The 25,652-nt window shown below is 35.4% G+C and overlaps 1 protein-coding gene across 1 annotated transcript in view; it reads left to right on the top strand.

The window, feature by feature from the left end:
• Positions 1–304: 304 nt before the first annotated feature.
• PDE4D (phosphodiesterase 4D) overlaps positions 305–25,652 on the top strand; it is a 363,679-nt gene continuing 338,331 nt past the window's right edge. Inside the window, exon 1 of the mRNA XM_072859369.1 lies at positions 305–573. Within this exon, the coding sequence (XP_072715470.1) occupies positions 305–573 (269 nt within the window). The remainder of the gene's footprint in view (positions 574–25,652) is intronic.

Here is a 25,652-nt window from a genome sequence, read left to right as displayed (position 1 = left end):
CAGTTTCTTCCTCCCGTGCTCACTTGCTATGATAGCTAATAAGTGATCTTTGGCAGCAGAGCTGTGAGAGGAGTGGTAATGTTTAATAGGTTTCTGTGGAGGAGTTAGCTGGCTTTTTTCTTTGTAGATCATTATCTATAGAGAGACGCTGAGGGCAGGCGACACCATGTTCAAAACGGAATAGGCTGAACTGGAGTTGGAGCTCTGCACAGTTCTTGGGAGCTGATTTAGAAAGGAAATACTTTAAGCAATTAAGCCAATATTCAATTGTATTAGATCTTAATAACAAACTTACTTGGGAAACATGGCTCAGCAGACAAGTCCAGACACTTTGGCTGTTCCTGAAGTGGATAACACACACTGTCAAAATCCATGGTTGAATGAAGATTTTGTGAAGATCCTGAGGGAAAACCTGTTGCAACATGAAAAGTCCATGACATCTAGGAAATCTTCATCTGCTTCTCCACGACTGTCTCCAGTTATTTCTCCTCGAAACTCTCCAAGGCTTTTGCGCAGGATGCTTTTAAATAGCAACATACCAAAACAGCGGCGTTTCACTGTGGCACATACCTGGTAAGCACTGAGCGGGTTGTCACAAAATGTCAGATTAACTTTTTCTTCATAGAGCATTTATCCCCTCAATGTCAGTGCTTATATTTGTTGTTTTGATCTCTGCATAAATCTCTCTGGTTGAAAGAGACAGTTCTAATTTGTGACTCAAGTTAATTTCAGACCTGAAGTTTAAAACAGTAATTTATATAAAGTAAGAAAATGTATACTTGCTTGCACAAAAGCTATTTTATTTCCTCTGATTTCTTAGGTAATAATTCCTTTTTTCCCCTCCCCCAGAAATAAAAACTGGAGTCTTACGAAGGAAAAGTACTTATCTCATTCTGTGCTGTTCAGGCCAGAGTGAGTAGGCAATTTTTTTCTTTAATGTATCTTTTAAATTTATTTATTTATTTATTTATTGGCAATTTATTACCCCTCTGCCCCTAAGCAGAATAGCATATGTTTGTTTATCTTTTAAAACTGCTCAAATTAGGAGCGACATGATAGAGAAAAATGGTGGGAATAGATATTGTATATGAAACAGTTATTTTTATGAAAGCAGTTCCTAGAATAAACAGAGGAAAGATGGAAGGGAACCCTTTGTTAAATGATTCACCAGTACTACTTTTTGTAACTCAATCATTTCTTAGACATGTTTGTGATCAAATGTATAAAAGACATTCATTTTGTTGCATCCATCTTCTGTAAAACAGCAGCATAATGTCATTACTTAATTTATTCTTTTTAAAAATGTTACATACAAGATTATTGTAACTCAATAATACATTCCTGTTTGCTTTGATGGTCCTGAGATCTTGAAGTGTTCTGTTTTTTTCTTGTGAAATTTTTCTCTCATTATTTTTCAAATAAAAATGTAATATAAAGAAAGGAGGGCAATGAAATATGTTCAAAGAAAGTAAGTCATGCGTTCTCAGCAGCAAATGGATATGCTATTCAAGTTTATCTTCATTTGTCTGAAATTATATTTACACTATAGCTATGTGACTGGTATGTGCATTGCACATTGTGTACATGTGTGCCTAAATCTTTACTATGTATATATTTGTGTAGCTAAAATACTCCTTTGATAAAATGGTATTTTTACCCTTGAAAAGGATGAGGAAAAACAAGTATGCCTTTATACTTAAAGAATATTTGTTTTGAAACCAGTGTACCTGGTCAGAAATTGCATGTGTAACAAAGAAAACTGAATGAAATTAGGATATTTCATGTTCCTTTACCAGTTATGCATAAATCCCAACTACATTAAGAATCTCTAACTACTGGTCTGCATTAAATAATTTATAAAACAGTCTATACATAAGAACATGCAGGATAAAAACAAATAATTTGGGCAGAGCTGTTTTACATTGTAAGATGAAAATAAATAAGAATTTGTGAAAGTTTACAGAGGGAAATTATCATGTGTGATAATGTATGTATTGTGACAGTTACTGCAGGCAGTTTAAGAAGACAGAGAAAGGAAGGGTATTAAAAGGGACAGATATGAAGTGAACAGACAGGTTCGGGCAACATGAAAGGGCAAAGGCTGGCATAGTATTAAAAAGTGGAATTTTGTTAAACACTTCCTCTAGTGAGCTTCAGAAAATTTTGAGTTTGGGTAGAGTGCCTTTTTCAGAATGACGTGGGGTGTAGGAAATGCTTGGGTTTTTCCCAAGTAGTGAAATACTAAGCCTGCAAAATACTGTTGTTGAACAATTCATAGTTATTTCTAAATGATTTGTAAGACTGGCTCACTTTAGCAGCACTTTTTTTTCAGCAAGTAGAGAAGTAAAGAGTCAAGCAGAGAGTTACAATAAATTACCTGAGAACCTGCAAAGAATAGTATTTCAGAAGTGAAGATGGAGGAGAAAAAAACACTAATCTTAAGTAATAATGTATGTGATGAGACTTACAGGTGCATGAAGGGAAGCAGAAGCAGTACTGTGTGCTTACAAAACTTATTTGTTGCCAAATCCCATCAAGTCCATAGCTACTGATAGGTCTTCACTTGGTTATCTATTTAGAAAACTGAGATGCTGTGATAGACGTGGTTTCTAGATGCTTTGGGTACATAGGCAGTATAGTGGTTTTAATTCCATATCCATATAATCCATTGTAGGCAGCTCATGTAAAAAAAGTGCTTTTGAAAATTGAGCAATTGTAAGCTAACTCCAAAATGTTGTACTATGGAGGATCCATTCTGGTTTCAGTGCATATAGTTTGTTCCACCATAGTTATGACCTTCTCTGTAACTGCTCTAATTTTGTTGTATTTCTAATTTAGTCTGTTTTGTACTTTAAGACCAGTCATTGAATGCATCTTTCTTGTTTAGTGATGGACGAAACAAGAAACATCTTTCTTGTTTAGTCCATCATTCACACAGGCATTAAAAATTTCAATAACATTATCTTATTCAAGCCACCAATAAATTGGAAAGCCATTCTGACTTTGCAAAATACCACTAGTTTTATAAATTTAGTATTTTATTTTGTTTTTCTTATGATTAGAACTTTATGTATATAGGTAGCATAAGAACTAAATGTATAGTATTAAAGATATTGCTGTGTGTTGCAGTGATGCCAAATACAGCCACCACAGATCCAATGCACCAGAACAACTCACTTAGATTGTACCTAACTCCCTGATTTCCAGGCTCCGAAATGGCATTCAGGTACAGTCAAGAAGTGAGTGGCAGACTGATGAATTGTTCTGGCAACCTGGTTCTTCCACTTTCTTTCATAAGGACCATAGCTGCCCCCCTGTAATGGCCTGGGATATAGAACTGTTGACACCAAAATGCATTTTCTTTATCATGTGAATATTATCCTTTCACATGAATAATTGAGTTATCATTTTTAGTCATATAGCAGGAATATTCAGTCTTGTAAGGACTGCATAAATGGCCTGGTTGTGAACTGTCAAAATGCCTTCATTTTTTTGTTACGCGATGAGGTATACAATCATAGGATGCAATGTTCACATACATGTCCATTTATACAGTGGGGCAATGGTATATTATGTAAAAGGCATGTTAAGTACTTGTGATTAAAAAAGGTGATGCAAGCCTTTAAGACCTCTCTAAGAAGCTTCACGGTTCTTTCTAGAAAAGTTGGACCATTCTGTCTTCTGAAAACCATGTCTTGCATAAAAATTGCCATGAAAATTGTACACAAACTGGGCAATTTACTAGCGGTGCTTAAGAAACCAATGGAACCATTTATTTAAATCTGTTCTATCTCTATCAGTTGTGTTCAGGAAGACACTACTTGCTACTTTTTTTTTTTTTTTTTTTTTTTTAATAGGAGGTTTCCAAGCACTATGTTCAGAAATGTGTTTATATAACTTGATTTTGCTTACAAGAGTGTAATGGAAAATTTGCCAATATTTCTTTCAACTCAGAGCTCATCACTAGCCATTAACCTCAGACATTGTATGAGTCCTTCTCTCCTTCCTTTTCTTCTTTATCACTCACCAGCTGTAACTCTGAATTCATTCTAGCACTTGAAAGATAAACTACTAATTTTAGGATTTTAGAGAGGAAAAAATACAGCATTAAGAGTGAGTTGAAATAGAACGTTTTAAGTAGTAGAGATGCATGGGGGTCTTCATTTTTGTTGGAGAAATTTCTGAATAACTTATAACTTCAGAGAGTGTTACAGGTAGTCTTGCCTATAACTGTGAAATTAAAACAACTTAAGTCATCTTGAACTTTTAGCCTGAATCGCTCTCAGTCTATAGACAATGTCAGGCTACAGTCTATAGGAAACAAGCATAGGAACTGAAAAGAAAGTGTTTCAAAGCTTTGTGGCCAGGAAGTCAAATATACTCTAGCCAAAACCAATTCAAGTTCCTCAGAAATATGCATTGTATTGTCTTACTGTAAAAGTAATCATAAGGCTTTAAGATCTGGTCAATATAATGATGCAGCAGCACGTATTACAACTGGACACAGACAAGATAAATTAAGTCCTCTGGTATGTACTTGACAAATTAGATTTCTGGATTGTCTTGGTTGGCTCTTCATATGCCTTTTCTAAGCTGCCTATTACCCCAGTGCAGTTTGGCAGGAGAGATCGTTAGGGTGGGATCATATGTGCTGGGATTTGCGAGAAGAGAGGGCTTTCACTTACAGGAAAGGAAACTGTCCGTTCCCCAGCTGTGTGAACAGCCAGTGTGTGTGAGACATGTCCAAAGGTCTGTGGAAGGATGTTTAGATACTTTAAATCATACAGCTTTCGTAACTCATGCGGGAAGTCAGCTTTCCTTTATTTTCCATGAAAAATTCCTTTCTGTAGGAAAGGGAGGAGAAGCAAGAAGTGTAAATACTTAGAGCAGGAAAGCAAGGTCAGTGCAACGTAGCAACTAAATTGTATCTATTTAATTGGAAGTATGAAGTCATGGCATGCATGTGCTTGATTTCTTTGGCCTTCATTATTTGCTGCTTTAATATTTCTCAGTGAAAACAATGTTCAAACAGTCATTTTTTCTCTGTTGTATATAACTTTGGACAGAATATTTGCTGCCTTTATGATTTATTTGTGTGTGTTCAGGTACAGCAAGTAGTGATATATGACTTTTTTTCATTATATAAAGTGGGTTTGTTATCCATCGGTTCATTGTCTGTCTTCCCCTTTGATATCTGTCCCCTCTCCAGCTCTTCTGGGGTTCATTTAGTACTTTCTGATGTTCATGGCTTTTATGGTTTTGCTCTTTAGACTTTTTTTTTTTTTAAAACATGCACCCCTAAACCTACCCACTTAATATGATTACTCACTGTAAGAATAAAAGTATGTGCTCAGTTATATAGAGTACTTTGATCTGAATTCAGCCAGCCTTTGTCCCCACCCATAGTAAATAGTTTTACATTGACTTTGGCATTCAGATATGAAAACCATAGATGCCTTAGAAATAGTTTAGATAGATATGGGTAAGGTGTGCCATTTTAAGTTTCAGGAATGTAACTGACATAAGGGTTCTGATAAACTCAGGTCTTTGTTTACTTTTATTGCACAATATCTTCCCATACACTTATAGCACTAATTGCAAAAAACAACAAAACCTCAAGTGTTAGTTATAGGTAGATTGCAGAAGAGCAACATATTTAACTTGATGTGGTTCTACACTGCCTGGTTCAGTGTATTTATGCTGAAACTACTAAACTATACTGAAGCTATAATAACTGAAACTACAGAGTTTTTCTCACTACAATTTTCTTTCCATTTTCAAGATATATTTTCTTCAAAGATTTTTAATGCCTGTCTATGTTTACCTCGTGGTTTAACCCCATCTGGCAACTAAGCTCCACGCAGCTGCTTCCTCACTCCCCCCTGGTGGGATGGGGGAGAGAATTGGAAGGGTAGAAGTGAGAAAACCCATGGGTTGAGATAAAGATGGTTTAACAGGGACAGCAAGACCCACACATGCAAGCAAAGGAAAACAAGGAATTCATTCACCCCTTCCCATGGGCAGGCAGGTGTTCAGCCATCTCCAGGAAAGCAGGGCTCCCTCACGCGTAATGGTTGCTTGGGAAGACAAACGCCATTACTCCCAACGTACCCCCTTCCTTCTTCTTCCCCCAGCTTTATATGCTGAGCATGACGCCATATGGTATGGAATATCCCTTTGGTCAGTTGGGGTCAGCTGTCCCAGCTGTGTCCCCTCTCAACTCCTTGTGCACCCCCAGCCTCCTCACTGGTGGGGTGGGGTGAGGAGCAGAAAAGGCCTTGACTCTGTGTAAGCACTGCTCAGCAACAACTAAAACATCCCTCTGTTATCAACACTGTTTCCAGCACAAATCCAAAACACAGCCCCATACTAGCTACTACGAAGAAAATTAACTCCATCCCAGCCAAAACCAGCACATTCACTACTCAGTGCTTTTCAAGGAACTAAAGTAATTACAATTTGGTGTATTAAAAGCATTTCAAAAGGAAAATCCATCAAAGCAGAGTAGGATGATAACTATGCTAAGAACAGTAGAGAAGGATAAGATTTGTAGTCTCTATGATCTAGGTATGTATACTCTATACTAACAGCTGAAATGTTCTAGAGAGTTGTGCAGAGTAGTTCAAACTTCTGTGGAAAAAAATTTGAGTGTTATGGAAGAATATTTCAAAGAGAAGCCAGACTGCAGCATATTTTCCCGATTCAATTAGATGCATGTACTCATGAGATGAAAACCAGTGTTTAATCAGGTTACAGATGAAATAAAATTTAATTAACAGTAACATCCTTTTGGAACTATAAAAATAAGATGTAAAGTTTAAGAAGAGAAGATTATTTGAATAAGATGAAGATAAGTTGCACATTTACATATGTGACCTTATTTGTTTCTGTTCAAGTAAGAAAATATCTGTGTTTCTTCTACTACTTCCTTGCTTTTTCTCACCTAAGTTTTATTCACACTTTCTAAATCAGCTGACCAAATATTACATAAGGTTTTAGTCAAGGTAACAACAGGCATATTACAGAGGACTCTCTTCCATTGGTTTTCAGACTTTTTAGAATGGGTTACCTTACTCCTTTTCTGGAATAGTATGTGATCCTCTATATAGATCCTCTAATAGATGCATAAAGCATTCCCAGGAAATAATTTAATTCACAATATTGTCACAGAGACATACTACAAGTGTGTAAGATAACCCAATCCATATAGCCACTCTTTTCTTGAAATTCTGTTACATAAAGAGGGGCATGCTTGTGTGGATGCTTGTATAGGGAACAGGCTTGCAAAGACAGTATGTGTATTTGATGGGATCTGTGCACACATATGCATGAGTTAGTGGAGCAGAGGCAAGGAATGAGCTAGGGGAACATGGTGCTGTCTAGTATCTACGGAGTGGCTTGCAATAAGCAGAGGATGCTGCACAATGGTGTTTACTGACAAGTTAATTTACCAGAGAGAAGTAATACTGTTTCTCCACAGCTCAAACCTGAGGAGAGACAGATGAGGACAAAATTCACCTCCCCATAAAAAGGGAAGAGGCAAAGATGCATTTTCCCAAATGAGAGTCATGTTAGAGCAGAGCGCCTGGTATCAGAAAGGAAACCCAAAACCACTTCAGAAAGATCAATGAACGACTAAATTCTAAGTCTTTATTGTACAGTGACAAATAACTGAGTAAGGAAGAACAATGTGAAGGAGAAAAAACAGTAAATTTGGCTGTCTAGATCTGCTAGTACAAGAGTTGTCTTTTGTAGCAGTACCTGTTGCATCTCTCCTTTTCTTCCAAAAGAAAATGTACTTATCTCAACCATTTTCATTGAGCCTTTCACTCTTGTGGATGACCTCCTTGCCTTGTAGATCTGATATTTCTTCATAAGTTTTAATAGCTGAAGTGCTTTGCCTAGGCCATGCTATTGTCTGATCTATTGTCTTTAATAGTGTGTCCTGTGTTGGGCAGAATTTAGGAGAAATTCTAAATAATTTAGCAGAAGTGGAACTGAGTTCCTATAGTTCTACTTTTGTTTAGTAGTTACTTCAAAAGCAAAGAACTGCTTTGCAAGAGTGCTTTTGCATCCACAAATTTTTATTATATCTAATTGTATCGTAAGTTATTATGTATGACTGCAAAGGTTTTAACTATTGTACCCTTCCAGCATGATAAATTTCCTGATTTCCATAAGTTTTTTTTTTTAAGAATTTGCAAAAAGTTCCAGTAGTTTTTGTAGAATGTTTTTATTAGCTTACTGTGTAACATCTTGGGAAGCCTGTTAGGCTCAAGCAGTCTTCCATGTTGCTTCTTGTTGGATCACTCTGATGGCATTTTGCAAACTTGCTATCTTCCCTTTCATTTTGCATGTATATATTACTGTTTTATTTGTGGTTTGCTAAAACAGGTTATTTGTTCTTGCCCCAGCCCATGTGATCCTGTCTGTTTGTCCTGCAGTTTGACACATTTTCAATGTTTTATGCAAGCTGAAATTGGTATTGCAAGGTAGCCTTTTTCTCTGTTTTGAATGTCAAGACTCCACGCTACCTTAGCCTTAAATTAAGGATTTAATAGGATTTCATTTGTATAGTTGCATATATGTAACCTCAAAGTTTCAAATGTATTATAAAAGCTTCAGAATTTTCTTTTCCCTTTTGATTTCTCATACTTATTCATATCTCTTAATAGATAAATTTCTTATGGGAGTAGATATTCTTAGAATTTCTTTAGCACAGTTTAGCAACCAGCTGGCTTTTCCTTTCATACGTTCTTGAAGAGCTTCATCTTCTTTGGGATTTGTAGGTATTACTCCATTTTTTTTCTCTTGTGATGTTTCTTCTGTATAACTGAGCTTAAAACTTGCAGGAGTTCATTTCAACAATAAATAAGTTGACATTTAAGTGAGAAAGAAGAGTGGGAGAGGTGTCTCAGCATCTGTCTGTCAAGCTGCCAGTCCCATAAGGAGCAATTGTTGACTGGAACCAGCAAGTTCTACTCTGTCAAAGGGCAGAGTACTGGCAGACTTCTGATTTACACAGAAGTGCAGTGAAACATTTGCTAGCAGAAGGCTTATTTCTGTCCTCATCTAGGGAAAATGGCCAGTCTTCGAACTGGTCTCTAGCTGGGGCAAGTTACTGATGCTTAGACTGTGTCTGCAGTAGAGCGTGGTCACCCTATTGTGGTGGGATGCACTGCCAGACCTGTCCTTTTACTCATGCCCAGCTAATGTTTGATCTTGGTCACTAGTTAATATTGGTAATATTGGCATCTCCCCTCACTGCAAAGTTTTAGGGAATAATCTGTAAAACCTCTACTGCTTTATAATATGTAGATTAGTACATTTAATAAATTTATAGTGGGTTGAGTTTCTGTTTTCTGAACCATGAAAATTCAGCAACCAACCACGCTTATCTTTTTCTCCTTCCTCAGACATGGTGTGACACTACATGGCTAACACTTCATGTTAGCACAGAACTTCTTTTCTGGTAGTTGTATATTCTCCTCTTAGTAAACATTCAGGGTCTTCTATCTGTTATTTTCAACAGGTTACTTTTACTAAGCCTCTGCATTCAGTTCTTTAAAAAAGAACATGTACAGAGTTAATAGAGCAAAAAAGCAAAATTTTGTTCATGCACAGGGTGAAATGTAAGACAAGAAGGACATACTCTATTTCATTCATTATTTTATAAAGAAATACTTGTGGTCATGTCATAATGCTTTAATTGTAACCTGTTTTCCTCTTAGGTTGTACTTTTCTTAGACAGTGATCAGATCTCTTCTGTGTTCTTCAGTGTACCAAATTTATCAGTACTGTTTAAATATTCTTATTATAACACAACTAATCAGTTAGAATCTCACTGTGGCTAGTGCTCCACAGGTACGCAACTGACAGCGAGGCTGATTATTGCAGACTAGCAGTCACAGACTTTTATGGACAATAGCTTGTTCAAGTAAGCTTGGAATACTTTAAGGTGTAATAACGTGTGAGAATGAATGATGTACAATTAAATACCTTAGCTTTATGGGCCAGATTAACTTTAGCTGCAGTATCCAGGAACTTTCATAGTGTTCTTTAATGCATGAATTTGTCTTTGGGATTATCTCTTGATAGCATTACCTTGATAATTTAAAAAAATCATTGTAGATTAATTAATTGAACATGTAAACTGTGGGTTTTGTATATATATGTGGAGTTTTGTGGTGTATGTTTTATTGGGCTTCTGTGATAAAACTGCATCTGCTGAGCCTGACAAATAGTCTCCAGAACAAGTAATAGGAGAGTGCTAGAGAAGGAATCTCCAGAAGGTGTTTTAAGAATATCTGTCTGTATATTCATTTCCCCTCCCAAAATAGAATATGACAGCAAATAAGTTTTGTCCAGAATAGATTTTATAAATTATGTGATTTTTTCCAGCTTTATCTGAACAATATGTATTTCCTTATTAAATAAGTTAAAGGAAAAGTAGGCATTTCTGATGTGTGTTTTAATTATAACAATTTTCTAGTTATATTCAAATAAATAATTTATTTATTTGACCATTACCATAAATACAATTTTGCATTATAGAAGGCATATGTAATCACTGATTACATATGTTGTTTTCTTCTGGGGATGGGAAGGTTCACTGAATGATGAACCAGAAAAGCTAGTTATTGTATTTCTGGTCTTGCTGTGCAGATGTAAGAACCTTTAAAATCTGCTGTACTTTCATAAGCACAGTCATAAGAGATAAAATATAAGTTATTTTAAAATATCATCTACCTCTTGGATCTATTAATTATTATGCACATTCCTGTGACAAAGATTGAATTCTCCAAAGGTGTTAATTACAATCATAGCATGTAGCACATTACATAATCAAAAAGAAAAATAATGACTTGTGTAAATGCATGCTGTCAAGGGAAATAGATTAGACCACATAATTAAATGTGGAAATCCAGCAAGATCACAAAAAATATTCATTAAAAGGCCTAAGAACTGACTGTACAATGAGCTCTATTCCCCACACAAAAAATAATTTGCTGCAGAATAAATATTTGAAACTTACAAATGACATTGTTTCTCCAAGTACGTATCACCCGTTTCCAAGGAATGCAACTTATGTGAGAGAGCGTGAAGTTAGATACACCAGCTACAAAAGGATTATTTAAGAACAATTGTGTACTTAAATATTTCTTACTTATTGTGATAGTCACAGTCTGGAGACTTCTGTGTGGTTCTGTTATGGGTGGACTATATTTGTCTGTGGTGACCGTATGAGGTATATGTATCAGAGAAGGAGTTGTTGCTGCTGTAGGCACACAACAGTTTGTGATATCTGATGGCAGTAGTATAGAAGCAGCTGTGACAACACCAAGCTTTCGGCCTTTCATTCAACAATAGCTTGCCAAGAGAAACAATATTAAAACACATGTTGACTGGGGGGCGGGGAGGAACAGGCTATGAGAAAAATTAAATTCCATCATATGATTACCACTAGCAATTTAAAAAGTAACACTAAGGCTGAAGCACCCTGAGTTCAAGACTGGACTGCATCTTTCAATGTGTAAAAACTATCTCTACAGAAAAGAAAAATTTTAGGCATGAACTAGAGGATAGAGGTTGTGAGGAATTTTTGTAATAAAATATTGGAAAATACTGACTTATTATGCCTGAAACATTTAATTTGAAGTACTTCAGAGTTTACCAGCACCCTGTCCCCAAAGTAATTGCTGAGAGAAAGGAATGCCTTGTTTTGCCTCACCTGGAGGCTGCGCAGGAGGGAGTTCTACTGAGCTATGAGATACAAATCACAATATCATGTATTCTGTTCAGATAGGTGGCAATGAATAATAAATATATTATATTATACATGTATTATAATTATATTATCTCATATTATATATGATATATATATCTCATGACCCAACAGCAGGTTTTGCCATTACTGCTGTTCTAAATATCTACTTCTTTTCCTTTAAGCCACCTCTCTTCTTTTAGCAAATTCACAGTATACTCAGTTGCCATACCTGCAAATTATTCTCTATTTTCTCCTTTAACATTGTCAAAATTTCTTTCTGATCTGTCTTGTGGGCTTTTGCTCCAGTCTGAAAGCCTTCCCTTTTTAAAATCTCAGTGTGATCTTGATAGACCTTAATGAAATGCTCCTTGAAACACTATTGTACACACTGCTGTCTCTTCATAATGGTGGTCTCATACACATTATTCCACCTAGAAAGGTCAGTGGCTTATCAACCATTCTTCCAGAACCTCCATATCCTATATTGTATTATGTGGAAGTCCTTCTGTAAGAAAAAACATAAATATTTTGCTGGTAATAATCTTGTACGTTCACCAGATTTTGTTGGGACAATGGTCTAATCTTTTCTATGACCTATGCAGGAATCTCTTAATCTGGCTTGTAAACAGTCACTAAAAGACATCATAAGTCACTAACAGACATTTTAGTGACTGACAGTCACTAAAATAATGTGCTTCCCAAGAATACAATTTGTCAATGTTCCTAGCAAGTAAACATACATCACAAAAAATTTAAAATATGTTTTCACAATTATAAATCTTTTCTTCAGAATCTTTGTCAAGATTGTTTTTGGATGAGTTACTCTTTTTCTCCTTAGTATAAATGATCTACCATCTCATTGGCCTGCTCTTCATGTAACAGTTGTGGGGTTTTTTAATTATAAGACTTCTCAGAGGATGATTTAGTCTCTGCTCCCTTCAGAGGGTGTATTAGAATGTAGAACTTGATCTCAGTGCTGATGAATTTAAAGAACATGCGTTATGAACCTTTGGGAATGTATCACTAAAAGTAAAAATTTTTGTTATCAATTCTTTTGCAAACTGTCAAACAAAAATAGTGCAAACTTAATGTCCAATGAATTATTAAGAAATGGGATTAATTACTAAGAATTTTTAATTTGTGAATTAAACTAGACTCTGTATAGACAGCATTGAAAAGGGTTTTTACAACCCCTTCAGTCCCTGGAGCATCTGCTGCAAATGCCATTGATACGCTGAGCAGGAGTAGCTCCTTTTCTGATGTGAATCTTATTTCACATGTCGGGGGGAATAAAAGTAAAATCTCAGTCCAAGGAGGAAAGTCTTCATTCATAAAATGAAGTAGTTATATCAAATGTAATTTAATTCTTTTAAGGATATTTAGACCTTGGACTAGACTTAGCTTATTATATAGATTCTGCAAAGGTAACTAATATTGAATGACTTTCACATAATTAATTCCATCCATATAATAATTTTATAGTGGAAGCACCCAATTTTACTTGAAGGTTAGAGTACTTTTGCAAAGAAGTAGCCTGCTTAAATATATTACATTTTGCAGACAATAAGGTAAAGGCTTCATGAACAACAGTAGTCTTAGATAAGGAATTTGAGAAGTAACAGGCCAGCTAGTTTTGGAGCATTTGAATGCAGATGAAGTTACCTGAGTGAGAGTGGGGACAAAACTCGACCAGCTAGTAGTAATGCCTCGTCAGCAACATTTAGATTTGAGGCTTAGAAGGGCTGGAGAAAAGCAGGTATCATAATGCTGGGGCTTATATGAAAATCATCTGATTGAAAGGTACTAAAACTGTCTGACTCACTTTTTGTCTTCTTGAAGACTGATGATGCCTTAGCATATGTTGACCAATGGGTTATAATGCAGACCACATACAGTATTATAAATGACCATCTAATTTCAGACTACTTTTACAGGAACACCATTGTTGTTTGCCTGTTATCACCCAGTCTAAAGACTGTGAAATAATGACTGTTTCTCTAGCAAAGCCCTCTTCTGTGTGCTATTTGCCAACAGTGGCAAATTATTTTCTCAGTAGTTCTCTAAGCAAGAGAAGCAAACTTCTTTGCTTTCATACTCTTCCTGACATAGTTACATAATTACATAGTTACATGACGGATTTTGGTATTAATTTGAAGTTGTTTTACCTTTTCAGGAGCTTTCTTGCCCCTAAAATAATGATACTTGAATCTTATTGCATTTTCATGCAATGAATAATAAAAATAATCAGTATCATGTTTAGAATAAAATGTGATGTCATTCAAAAATAGTGTGACAAATAGAATTACTACCACAAAAATAAAATTTTCTGGATAATTAATTTCCTTATTTGTAACTGCAAAAAGAAAAGTCCAGCTTTCTATAAAAAGACTAATACAACATTGTTTAAGCTGGTAGCTTGTGACTCACTCTTCTGAGTAAAAATCTTTGGGTGGGGATCAGGAAGCATTTCTATAAAACCTGTTTCTGCTCCATTCATTTATTTGAATAGAGTACTAAACTATAACATCTAATCATTAATTATCAACTGCTTAAATGGTTTTGAGGAGGAAAGAAATTCAAGTGACTTGACCAACACAGGAGGAGATGAACTTTGGGTACCTCTAAATTTTTCAAGGTGAATTGTAAAGTACAGTTTTAACATTTAAGAAAGATTTTCTTGATTAAATAAATAATCTATTAAGGAGCACTTACATCAGTAGAAAAAATGATGATGTCCCTTTTAAATAAACATCTATGACATCATAGTGATGTCACTATGAGGTCACAATGGAAAACAAAAAGCCTGCAGTTATGCATCTATTTTGCTCTGTTGAAATAAAAGCATGACTGCTGTGTGATTGTTGTGTGCAACAATCATTTAGCTCTAGAAATGAGCTTCTCAGCTCAATGAGAAGATATGTGCATTGACAAAATATAAAAATCCAACTCCCACTTAAAATAATAACAGGAAATAAGTGCTATGGTTTCTGAGTCTTGTAAGCAAATTAAAGCAGAGGGACACACATAGCCTTGTGGATATAGTGTGAGACCGAGTCAAAATGTCCTGGGATTTTAAACCTAGGTCTGCCATCAGTTCCCATTCTTTGGATTCAGCAGACTTGTTTATACTCTATTGTCCTAATTTCTAAATACTTTAAATAAAACATTATAATACTTATCTCAGGAATGTTTTGTTAGTATTTTTCCAATGCTTTCCAAGTATGAAGTGCTATCATTGCTTACAGATCAAGAGAATGTTCACTTTTCATCTTCTAAATATTAAATATCCGTTTATAGTTTCTTGTAGTGCCAACATTCTAGGTATTGTAAGAATCTAAGATAACATTGTCCTTGTTTGGAAGTTTTTAACCATAGCAGAAACCAAACCAATACAAGCTTTAGGGCTTTTTCCTTGTAATTTTAAGACTACCTGTGGATCTGTAGGAAAAATCTGGAACATTAATATAGTTTGAGTATGACAAGTACATCTGAACTCGTTTTATCTTGCTTGTCCTCAGACTTACCAGTTCAGGGATATGCCATGCTAACCTTGACTATCCAATTCAAAGCTCAGTTGCATCTGATTCACAGAAAAAGCAGGCAATGCAAAAGTGTGTCTGCTTTCAAAAATGTTTCAGAAAGAAACATTCTCTAGAGTGGAGAAAAGGCTAAAACACAGTTTTACATAGTAGTTTCTTTCTTAAATACAGAGCATATGTTCCCTGGTTTGCGTATTAGAGTTTCCAGTGTCTGCAAAAACTGAGAGGCAACAGATCTTCCCCTCTTTTTCTGTCTGTAAAATGCATGTTCTGCTCAACCAAAAAAGTACTGGTCTCATGGAAAAGATGGTTGTGGTCACGTTAAAGAGCACCTCTATTGATCATAATGTGTGCCATACACAGAGGGCAAATTATGGCTGCTTGGGCAAACAATTCTGGCATTTCTTAACATTTGAGAAACTGTTTTACAATCTTAATATCCTTTTCTGTAAGCAGTTTCTGAGGGGTTTGGGTTTTTTTGTTGTTATTTTTTTAATGCAAAAAAATTTCTTATGTCATTTTATGATGTCTCCTTCCTTACTCTGCTGCAGGCTTAGCTGTACTGTATTGACCTTCCATACATGTATTAAGAGGGGTTGACAGGGAGATGAATGAACTTTCTAATGTTGGGATGCTGGAGCCACATTAACACCTGACTAAGTACATTAACCCATCTAGAAAATATTGGTAGCTGCCTAGCAGGCAACCTTGCAGAAATTACAGATTTGTTTGCATTTGTGGGTTTGTATTTTCCAGGTGTTCAGCTTGTTATTTGGCAAGCAAATTTAAATATTCCATTTTAAATATAATTTCTCTTACTTAAAAGTAATCTAAGCCCTCTGGGATCAAAAAAAAGGTGGATCTTTTCCAGCAAAGAAATCTTTGCTGGTCTTGGCATATTTCTATAATGATTACCTATCAGTGACTCAACTGGAAGGGCTATGGTGGCTAGCTGGAGTCTAAAATTGTTTTTTTGAAGTTTTGCACTTGTAGGGGACAGTGTTCTATTTTCTCTGCTAACCGAAGATCTGAAACCAAAAATCACCTTCAGAAAATAGACATAAAATTAAATGCTAAAGAATTTAAATTTTGAAATTTAAAATCTAAATATATATTCTCTTGGGGTTTTAATTAATTTTAATTTTACATTCTGCTTCTTGTTTATATATTTTTCCATACTCACAACAGTGGCAATTAGTCCATGCTTATTATTGATGGCATTGCTTTCAATGAAATGTCTATCATATGGGTGGTGAGTCATTCTGCAGATAAGGGGTTAAGACCAATGTGGCAAAGTAAACAGTTTCTTTGCAGTCTGATACCTCTTGGATATTGTAAGGGTTATAAATTTCCTGAGACCTTCATGTGCGCTACTTCTGCAACTGTAAGCCTGTAGGACCCCTGAATTTTGTGCAGAGCAGTCACTGAAATTGTATAAAGAAATTATTCTGTTTCTACAGCTCTGAAAACAATAGCAAGTGGGTAAGAAAGTAAAGGAAAAGGTTCTTCTTCTAATAGTTTTTATACTGACATTAGAAGCACACAATATTTTTCTTCCAGTGCAAAGTAGGAGTATTTGTATGGTGGCAAAGAAATATTTCTTAATGAAAAATTCAAGCTGGGGCAATGCAAATATTACAGTACTGTGAACTACAGAGATTCTTCTGGAGGTGAAACGTTTTAAAATTGTTTCACTGTGAGGAAAAAGAAAAAAAGTAAAAATTTATTTTAAAAGCAAAATAATTTAAGCATAATACACTCAAATTAGATATTGGAACTTGAATGTGGTTAAAATTCTCTTTGCTCTTGCATTCTGGGGAAAAAATTGAAAGAAACTATAAAATTAATGTGATGCTGGCCATTTCCTCAATATGAAAAATGTGGAGGGGAGGGGTGGGTAAAATGGTATGAAAGCTTTGCTAAAAGAAATTATAATGGATTAATTTTGCCAAGAGTATTATTTTGTAAATAAGCTTTTTCCATATCCTAAGTCCAGCAGAAATGTAAATATTGTTTTCTTATATGTAGATTACATTTCTTTACATCTCAAACAAAAAAATTCCAAATGCATGAACAATTGTTGCTGCCAGTGCAGGAGGACATGCACACAATGCGGAAATGAACCCATGTTGACTAAAATGATAAAAAAAGTCACATCAGGAATGGGCAGGAATCAGGAATCAGACAAGGGCAAAATTTAATAAATAAATAAATAAAAGAGAGAGAAGGCACAAGTAAACCATTTACATCTTGGAGTGTAATTAAAGGAAATCGCTGTTGTTGAAGTGAATCTTAACCTGAGACTATTTTTTTATATATTAAAATTACATGACTATATTGTTGTACATGACTATATTGTTACAGCTTTGAATTTATTTTTTTGTTTACCGCAATAATCCATCCATTCAGAAACTCAACAACCAGTTATAAAAATAACTTAGTTCAGAAAACACCATCTATCTATGCTTGTTTCTGACCAACTTAGACAACCGATGTAGAAGTTCTGTTTTATCTGGGGGGAGAACAAATGTATAGAATTAAGACCAACACAGCAAAGTAAACAATTTCCTTGCAAACTGATTCTTCTTAGCCATTGAACATAGCAAAAATACTGGAGCAGTGAGACTTTATTGTTCTTTGAACTGCACTGCTTTCGGTCGTTAGAGACCAAGGATGCCAGAGAAAAACCAGGTCTGAACATGTAGGATAAGGGTGTGGGTGGTATGTTGTCAGAAGTCTGTGGGCTGTTCAGTTTGCTCAGGTTAGAGATCACTTTGCAGCGAAGTGTTGCTGCCCGGAGGGTGTGATACCATATCCGTGGCTCTCAGCAGGCCTCCTCCCACGGACTGAACCCAGAATTACACGTGCTTGAGGAATAAATTGTCTCGATGCAATCACTGTTATCGTATAACTGTATATTTAGTTAGGGAGAGGAAGTAGGAGCTTTGCTTGTTCTCTTTTAACAGCATTTTATATATTAATACATTCTTGTATTTATGTAGTGTTGTGCAGAAGTGACATAAATGTGTGTCACTACATAAATACACGTTTCGAATATGTACTGACTGAAAACCTATTGCAATTGCGTAGAAGTAAATATTCTACTAATAGCAATTCTAATTAATAGCAACGCAGTTAAATTTGCAGGAGATCTGCAATAGTAAAGATTTGTTAAAGATTTTTAAAATTGTGGTTGCCAGTGATGGAGATTGTATGATGCCTACAAGAGTGAACAGGAACACTCCAGAAAGTAAATCAAAATTAATAAGATTAATTTTAACTGATCACTAATAAAATCATTAATTTTGTTTAAATTCTCATTTTATAACTTAAATAGTTTTAATGAATTTTTTATTTTGGAGGTAAGTTTCACCAAATAAAGTAAGACTACTTTAACTCAGGATGAGTATCCCTATTACTGTTCAATATAATTTAAGGAAGCCCCTTTAAATTAAATCTTCTGTGAAATGGTGCTCAAGCTGCTAGATGCCCTCTGTCAGGATCGTACCTTCTCTCCATTCTCCAACCCATCTGGATCAAACGAGGAGCAAGTTCCAGGGCTGGCAAAGTTATGTGGTTATCATTTGACTTTTGTATCACTTCAGGAATAGATATTTACCAAGGGACTTTCTCCAAGGAGTGGCTACACTGATTATACAGACAGACAATATTTTAGAACAAAGATGTCCTCTACACATGATGGGGGGGGGGGGGGGGGCGGGAAGGCGGGGAGAAAAAGAAAAAAAGAGACTAATTGGAATACATGAGGTGGAAGAAACAGGAATGCTTAAAACCCATGATGATTATGAGTTGTAGCACCTTTTGGAACAATGACCAGCACAGTCATTACACTTTTCTGTGTTGCCTGGAAACTGAAGTGAAATGGCCTCATTCATTTGCAGCTTGCCCCAGCTCTCCCCTGCTGTAGTGCTTCATACGTCAGAACAGAATATGCACTGAGCAGAACGCAACTTAGGAGGCAAACACTGGTAAACTCATTAACTGTGTATTTTTTCTAAAGTGTGAGTAGTGCTACTACATTTCAGTATAATATAATACTGCAGAAAAAATGAGAGAAATTTTCAGTAATATTTCAGTTCTGTTAATCAGCAAAGTGTTTTCAATGAAAAATAGAGCTAACTCCAACAATCAAAATGGCAATTTTTAATATCCTGTCTCAATAACTGATATGCTTAATGCCTGACAAACTTCGGTGTATTATGCCATTCGCTAAAGCAGAAAGTATTGTGTGTCTTGGACTGTTAAATATTTGCAATATTTATAATTTAAAATATTTATTAAAAATAGTAGAATTAATAGTCTTAATGAAAGACAAGTGAATCGTATACAATTTAATGGAAATTAGCTATATTTGTGCCAAGTATCCTAAAAAAAAAAAAGGAAAAAAATTAATACATTGGTAATACAAAAGATAAAACCAAAGTTTGTGTTATTGATCAGGTTATTTGTCAAAGACTAGCTCTTTCTGTTTAAACAGCTGTAGAATAGAGGCTAATGTTGTTTGATAATGCACAGTTTCTAAGTAAAGTTTTATTTTTTTAGCCAAAGCTTCTTTGGAATATTTTCATATCTGAACAAAAATAATATTTTTCCTCCAATGTTATTTTTCAGTCCAGTGAAGTCAGTGGAAAAGAATACACTGCCGGTGTCAGGCATTCTAGATCCCTACATGCCTCTCTAAATAGCCAAAAATTAACTGTATCATGCTTTGTACTTGATCAAGCTTAATTCCAAGTGTTAAAGGCCAGTATTAGCATTTGTTGTTGTGTAAATTCTATCATGTGTTACCTCTTGGAATAAAATGTATTGTTTAACACCTGAAAGCTGGTAACATACCTCCGTTTTGTCAAAGCTTGTTTCAGGTTTTGTGGTTTCACACAGGTAGATAATGGGCTTTTTCTAGCCCACTTTATAATTTATTTTGGAAAGAACTCCGTGTTTGAATGTGTAATATTTGGTATATAAGCTGATAAATGATCGACAGATAAGAGGAGTATTCAGAGAAGTCAAAGCAACAGCAGAAAAACAAAACAATTTATTTTCTATCATGATTCACTAAAAAATAACTTAGGCTATGTCTTGCATGACAGCTTTTGTTTACAAGTGTTGAGTTCAAGGCTTGCTTCAAGCAGAGACCAATGTCTACTCTAAAAAATTAAGGTAAAAGTAGTAAGTTTCCATGTCCAGATATTATTCAGTCAAGATTTCTAAAATAACTCAAATACAAAACTGTAAAACTATTACTTACATCTATCAGTGAGATCAGTGTTACTACCAAAAAATCAGATGGTGGCAAACATGATGCCGGATTTTTAGAAGAACTGTTTGTGGAGAGAGAAGGAGGAGAATCCAGAGAATTGTAAGCAAGCATGTCTGATTTCTCTACTGAATGAACTCCAGAAACTTTCAGAATGAAAGTAAACATTTTAGTGCATATAATAAAATAGAGAAGTCTGAAATGGGCTTTTATAGAAGAAAAGCATGCTTCAGAACTGGTTAGAGGTTGAGGGGGTTTTTGTGGGTTTTAGTGGGGTTTTATGGTTTTGTTTCTTTGTGGGGGGTTGTTTGTTTGTATTTGTATGTCTGGGTTTTGTTGTTTGGTTGGTTTCTTTTAAGGAGCCAGCAAACATGAGTAAAGATGATCCAGTTCTTTTTGCATATATGGATTTCAAAATACCTTTTTATAATGTACTTTGTTAAGAGTTCCTGAAGAGACAAAGCTGTCATGCAGTACTGATTTGATGAGAAGCAACATGTTGGAGGAAGTTCAGTGGCAATAAATAAAAATTAATACATAAGGAACAAACCAACTTTATCTATGCATAGCTAACCGTGGATCTTAAATAACACCCCTGAGGACAGGGTTCTAGCAATCATTGTGGGTAGTCCTTTGAAAATACCAACTTGGTGCTAAGGAAGAGTAAAAAGGATACTCAGATTGTTAAGGACTATTAGAAAAGAAACAGTGAGAACAACAAGGAGTGATTGGATACATTAGGATGCTCCAGTTTGGAAAAGAGCTTGGGTTTATGAGAAAATGTATACAATTGTGAACAGTGGAGGAAAGGTGAATGCGGAAAAGTAATTTGCTATTTCTCATGTAAGAACACGGTCACTCAGTTAAATGATCAGGCAGCAGGTTTCAAACAAAGTATTTTTTCACAGAATGCACAGTAAAGTTGTTTATGTGGATGCCAAAGTATACATGACTTCAAAATACGATTAGGCAAAATCCTAGGATAAAAGTCTATTGAGAGTTATTCAACACAATGATGATCTGAATTCAACCACTAATTCAGCTTGCCATATTTTGACAGGGAATATTGAGAGAAATGCCATTCTACTCTTGAAGTATTATTTTCACTTCTTCCATGAGCATCTGTTAGTGGCCTCTGTCAGGGAGTAAAAAATCCAGCTAGGTGAACTTATGGTTCAAGCCAGCGAGGTTGTATGTGTGTGTGACTGGGGAGTTGTTTGTATGTATCCAACCAGTGCAACCTGGAGCATTCCCAACCAGAAAAGAAATATTTTGAGAGCTGTTAGTATGAATTTAGGGCTGTCATCTCTGGCTGAAATTATTCACGAATACTTAAGTGTGGAAATTGACTGTATCGGAGGCAAGAAATCCTTCCCTTCTTTTTAATGCTTTTCAGTAATTAATAACAGTCCCTGTGAGGACTTCACTTGCTCACCTGAATTGTATAAGTCATTTGCATATATTCTGAATATTATTTATCTGCCTGCTAGACAGTATTGCTTCAGCCTTAAATTCTGTTGAATTAACATCATTGCTCATCCCAAGAGAACACTGGCTAATTCTTCTTCTTTTGAAGGATTTTGCAGCTGCTTTCAATGGAAACATCATGTCTTAGGATTTTTTACTTATAACAACACTGACTGAACTGAGATGAGGAAAAGAAAAGAAAGGGTACACATAGTAACTTAGATGATATCTAACAAACCTTTGCCAAGAAGCTTAGACAACTTGATAAGGTTTGGTTTAAATATTTTGCTCTTTGGTAACTTGATTGATTTGATTTATCACTTTTACTTGGGTTGACTTATATCCTAAATGTGCCTGTATAAGTTTCTTTGTGTTTAAGCCCAAGAACTTAATAGAGGTTTAGGGTGGGGATGTGGGGGAGAACTATACAACACTGCTAAGGCTACTTGTAGAGGCTTGGGAATATCTTATTCTTGTTTTATTGCTAAAACTGGCCTTTTTTTGATATTGCAGAAAATAAATAAAAATACCCTGCTGTCCCTCATGCCTAGGTTGATTTTTTTGTCATTAAATAATTACAGAGCAGAATTTTTTCAAGAATATTTATAATTCCATCACTATGATTTTTAGGATATGGGAGTATTATATTGCCTTTGTTAAATGTCTGTTGTTTGTTATTCAATAGAGTCAGATTAAGAATGTTCAAGAAAGAATTATGTAGGGTGTGGACCACTGCTGTCTTTTTTTCTTCTTTAAAATGGTTTTCTTGTAGAATAATGTAAAATCTGCTGTTGTTTTCCATGGTGCTTTAGGTCAGCATGTGTGTGACATGCATCAGAAATGTGTAAGGCAAAGAAGAGGCTTTTTTATTCTAAAGACCAACAAGCAGGGAGGCAGTGGCATGCTGTTGGGTAAAAATACCATTCCCAGGAATTTCAGTGAGCATTTAAGCTGATTGGAGACCAGTAGAGATTTTCTCTGATCACTGTTTATTTGTTTTTAATATCTCTTTTATTGAAAAGGTATTCATCATGTTTTTTTCTCTTTAAAGGACATTTTGGGGTAGTGTTATAACACAAGGTTTAGTGTACGGCAGAGGGCATAAAAATGAAATTAAATTATTACTTTACAAGTCTCATATTCTGCATAGTTTTTTAAGGATGGAAAATGAAAATTAATTCATTGACTTTCTATCTGCTTTCATCTGGAAAGATTTCAGGTGGTTTTGTGTGTACATATATATATACACCCTTTATTAAATCATATCATTTTTATCAATTATGTTGTACCTTCTCTTGTTAATATTTTATGCATATTTGGCATTTTAGCTAGCAAATTAAGGCTCTTCACCTGACCATCTATGGCTGGATTAGAGTATGGGCTAAATATGTCAAATAGAAGAAATTAAAGCAGCAGTTGAAATGTATCCAGCCGAGTTATGGATTCACAGAACTGTAGCTTTGTACATATATAAAAAGCATATGTTCACTGCAAGTCAGTTTTAATGAATGGCAAGATAAAATGGCAGTAGCTGCTGCATACCCTCTTTAATCCATATTGATTACGTCAAATAGGATATTCTGGATTTGAGAGACCCTGAAAAAAGGGCAACACATGAAAAAATTATTAGCAGACCATAGTGTCTGAATTAACAATTGGTTAAAATTTAACAAAGGATGAGCTGTTATGACTTCAGCTCATGTTATAGTGAAGTAAATTACTGTGTGAATTTGCAGTATATCCCCTGCTTTCCATACGTTTGTCATTGATGCCCTGTGTTCCATTATTGTAATCTCCCTTTTAAGCATATTTACGCAATATAAAGCTGTACAGCAGTATTTAGCCACAAAACCAGCATCTGTGATACCAGTGTTGTGCTGTGCTTTGTGCAGCTCTTTGAAAGTTGGTCTCTGTTCAGCATTGCTTGGTCCTACTCTGCTGCTTTCCCTCACCTCTTCTGAGAGTAGCTGCTTGCAGGGACCCTCTACTCCAGTTTTAGGGAGAAGAATGTGATAGGGGTTAGCCTCACTCTGTCATTCTTACTCTGCTGAGAAATGCATTTGAACAGAGCAGATTTGCAGCCTTTTTGTAAGTTTGCTGAGTCCTAAGTAAGAAAGAAGCAAGAATGGGGAATTTTAGTGATGGCTGAAGGAAGACAAGAGGGTTGTAATGATTCTTGTTGCACTTCACGCAGCAGACCTGAAGTCTTCCTGAGTCATGTTCCATCTCTCATTGAGAGCGTGTTGGCAAAGGAGCAGGTCAGTAAAGTAGAAGGAAAGGAGGAGCTTCCTGGGGAAAAAGAAAAAGAGTGTTTTGGGGTTTTGGCATTTTGAGGATCTTATGGCAGACAGTGTCAAAAGCCTTCCTGAAGTGGAGGTAGATAATATCCACTGCTCTCCTCTCATCTACCAAGCCAGTCATTTAATTGGTAGAAAGTTGTAAGATTGGTTTACATATTTTGAAAGGTTTAATTTCTGTGGCTGCTTCTGAGAAACTGTTTTTGACCATCTAATAAATAACAGACATAAGGAATATATCTGCAGTTATGGAATAGCATTGAATTAAGGAAATCTAAATTCTGTATGGTCTTGTTATTAGACTTCTTAGAAGAGAACCCTCTTCTGCTCAGGTGACTTTGCACAGCACAAAGTAGTTGTTGGGGGGATGATGTTTATTTTTCATTTCATGGTGAATGTCATACATACATAAATACATAATAAGAAAAAAGTTTTAGTTCAGTTGGTGTATTCTTTTTTTCCCTCTTTAAGACACAAGATTTGGTTTGGGCATGAAAAGATCACTACCATCAGTGGCAGAGGACTTCCTGTGGACTTTCAGAAATGCCTATCTGTTCTGCTCTTCTGTTTTGATTAATGTATCTTCTGTGATAATATACGACCTAGTTAATTTCTGTTGTTTTTAAGAATACAAAATGATGGACACTGTTGACTGTAGTTCCAGTAGAAGAAGAAAATAGCAACAGAAAGGTTTGTGTTAGAATGCTAACAACTTTGAATGCATATCATCAGACTGAATGTACAAGATATATGCTTGCATAGAAAAAAACCCCATGTTTTTGTATGAACAATATTCAGCAACTATTCCCTCCTAATTTGCTTTGAGTAGTTGCATACACTGAGAACTAAAGGGACAATGAGAGGCAAGATCCTGCATATGAGATTCTAATGTTTAAAAGAGGATATGTAATGCAGGTGTGACAGCAGGGTCGTGTCTGTGGACAGGTAATAGTTTCTCAGCTCCTACTTATTTTCCTGCAAATTCAGTAGGTAGGCAGTCAGCCTCAGGCTAGTTGGAAGTCCTTATTTTAGAAATAAGGGGAAAAATAAATAAATAATATCTGTAAAGGCCTTGATAAAGTAATCTGAGAGGAAATAACTCCTTGAACGTATAATTTTCCACCTAAGTATTTGCATTATTTTTATAGCATATTTTCCAGTTTTAATAATTCATAGGAAAGCAAACAGCCTAAGTTTAATGAAGTAGAATTAGTCCTTTATATAGACTAAACTCATAATTCTTTTTTTGTTGCCTAATGTTTGATACATTGCACAGTTGGGTTGTCATTTTGTTGGCAGACTTT

Source organism: Ciconia boyciana, chromosome 4 (genome assembly GCF_034638445.1).
Source record: "Ciconia boyciana chromosome 4, ASM3463844v1, whole genome shotgun sequence".
Taxonomy (NCBI): Eukaryota; Metazoa; Chordata; class Aves; order Ciconiiformes; family Ciconiidae; genus Ciconia; species Ciconia boyciana.
Note: the sequence above shows the minus strand (reverse complement) of the source record. Positions and strands in the feature narration are given on the sequence as shown.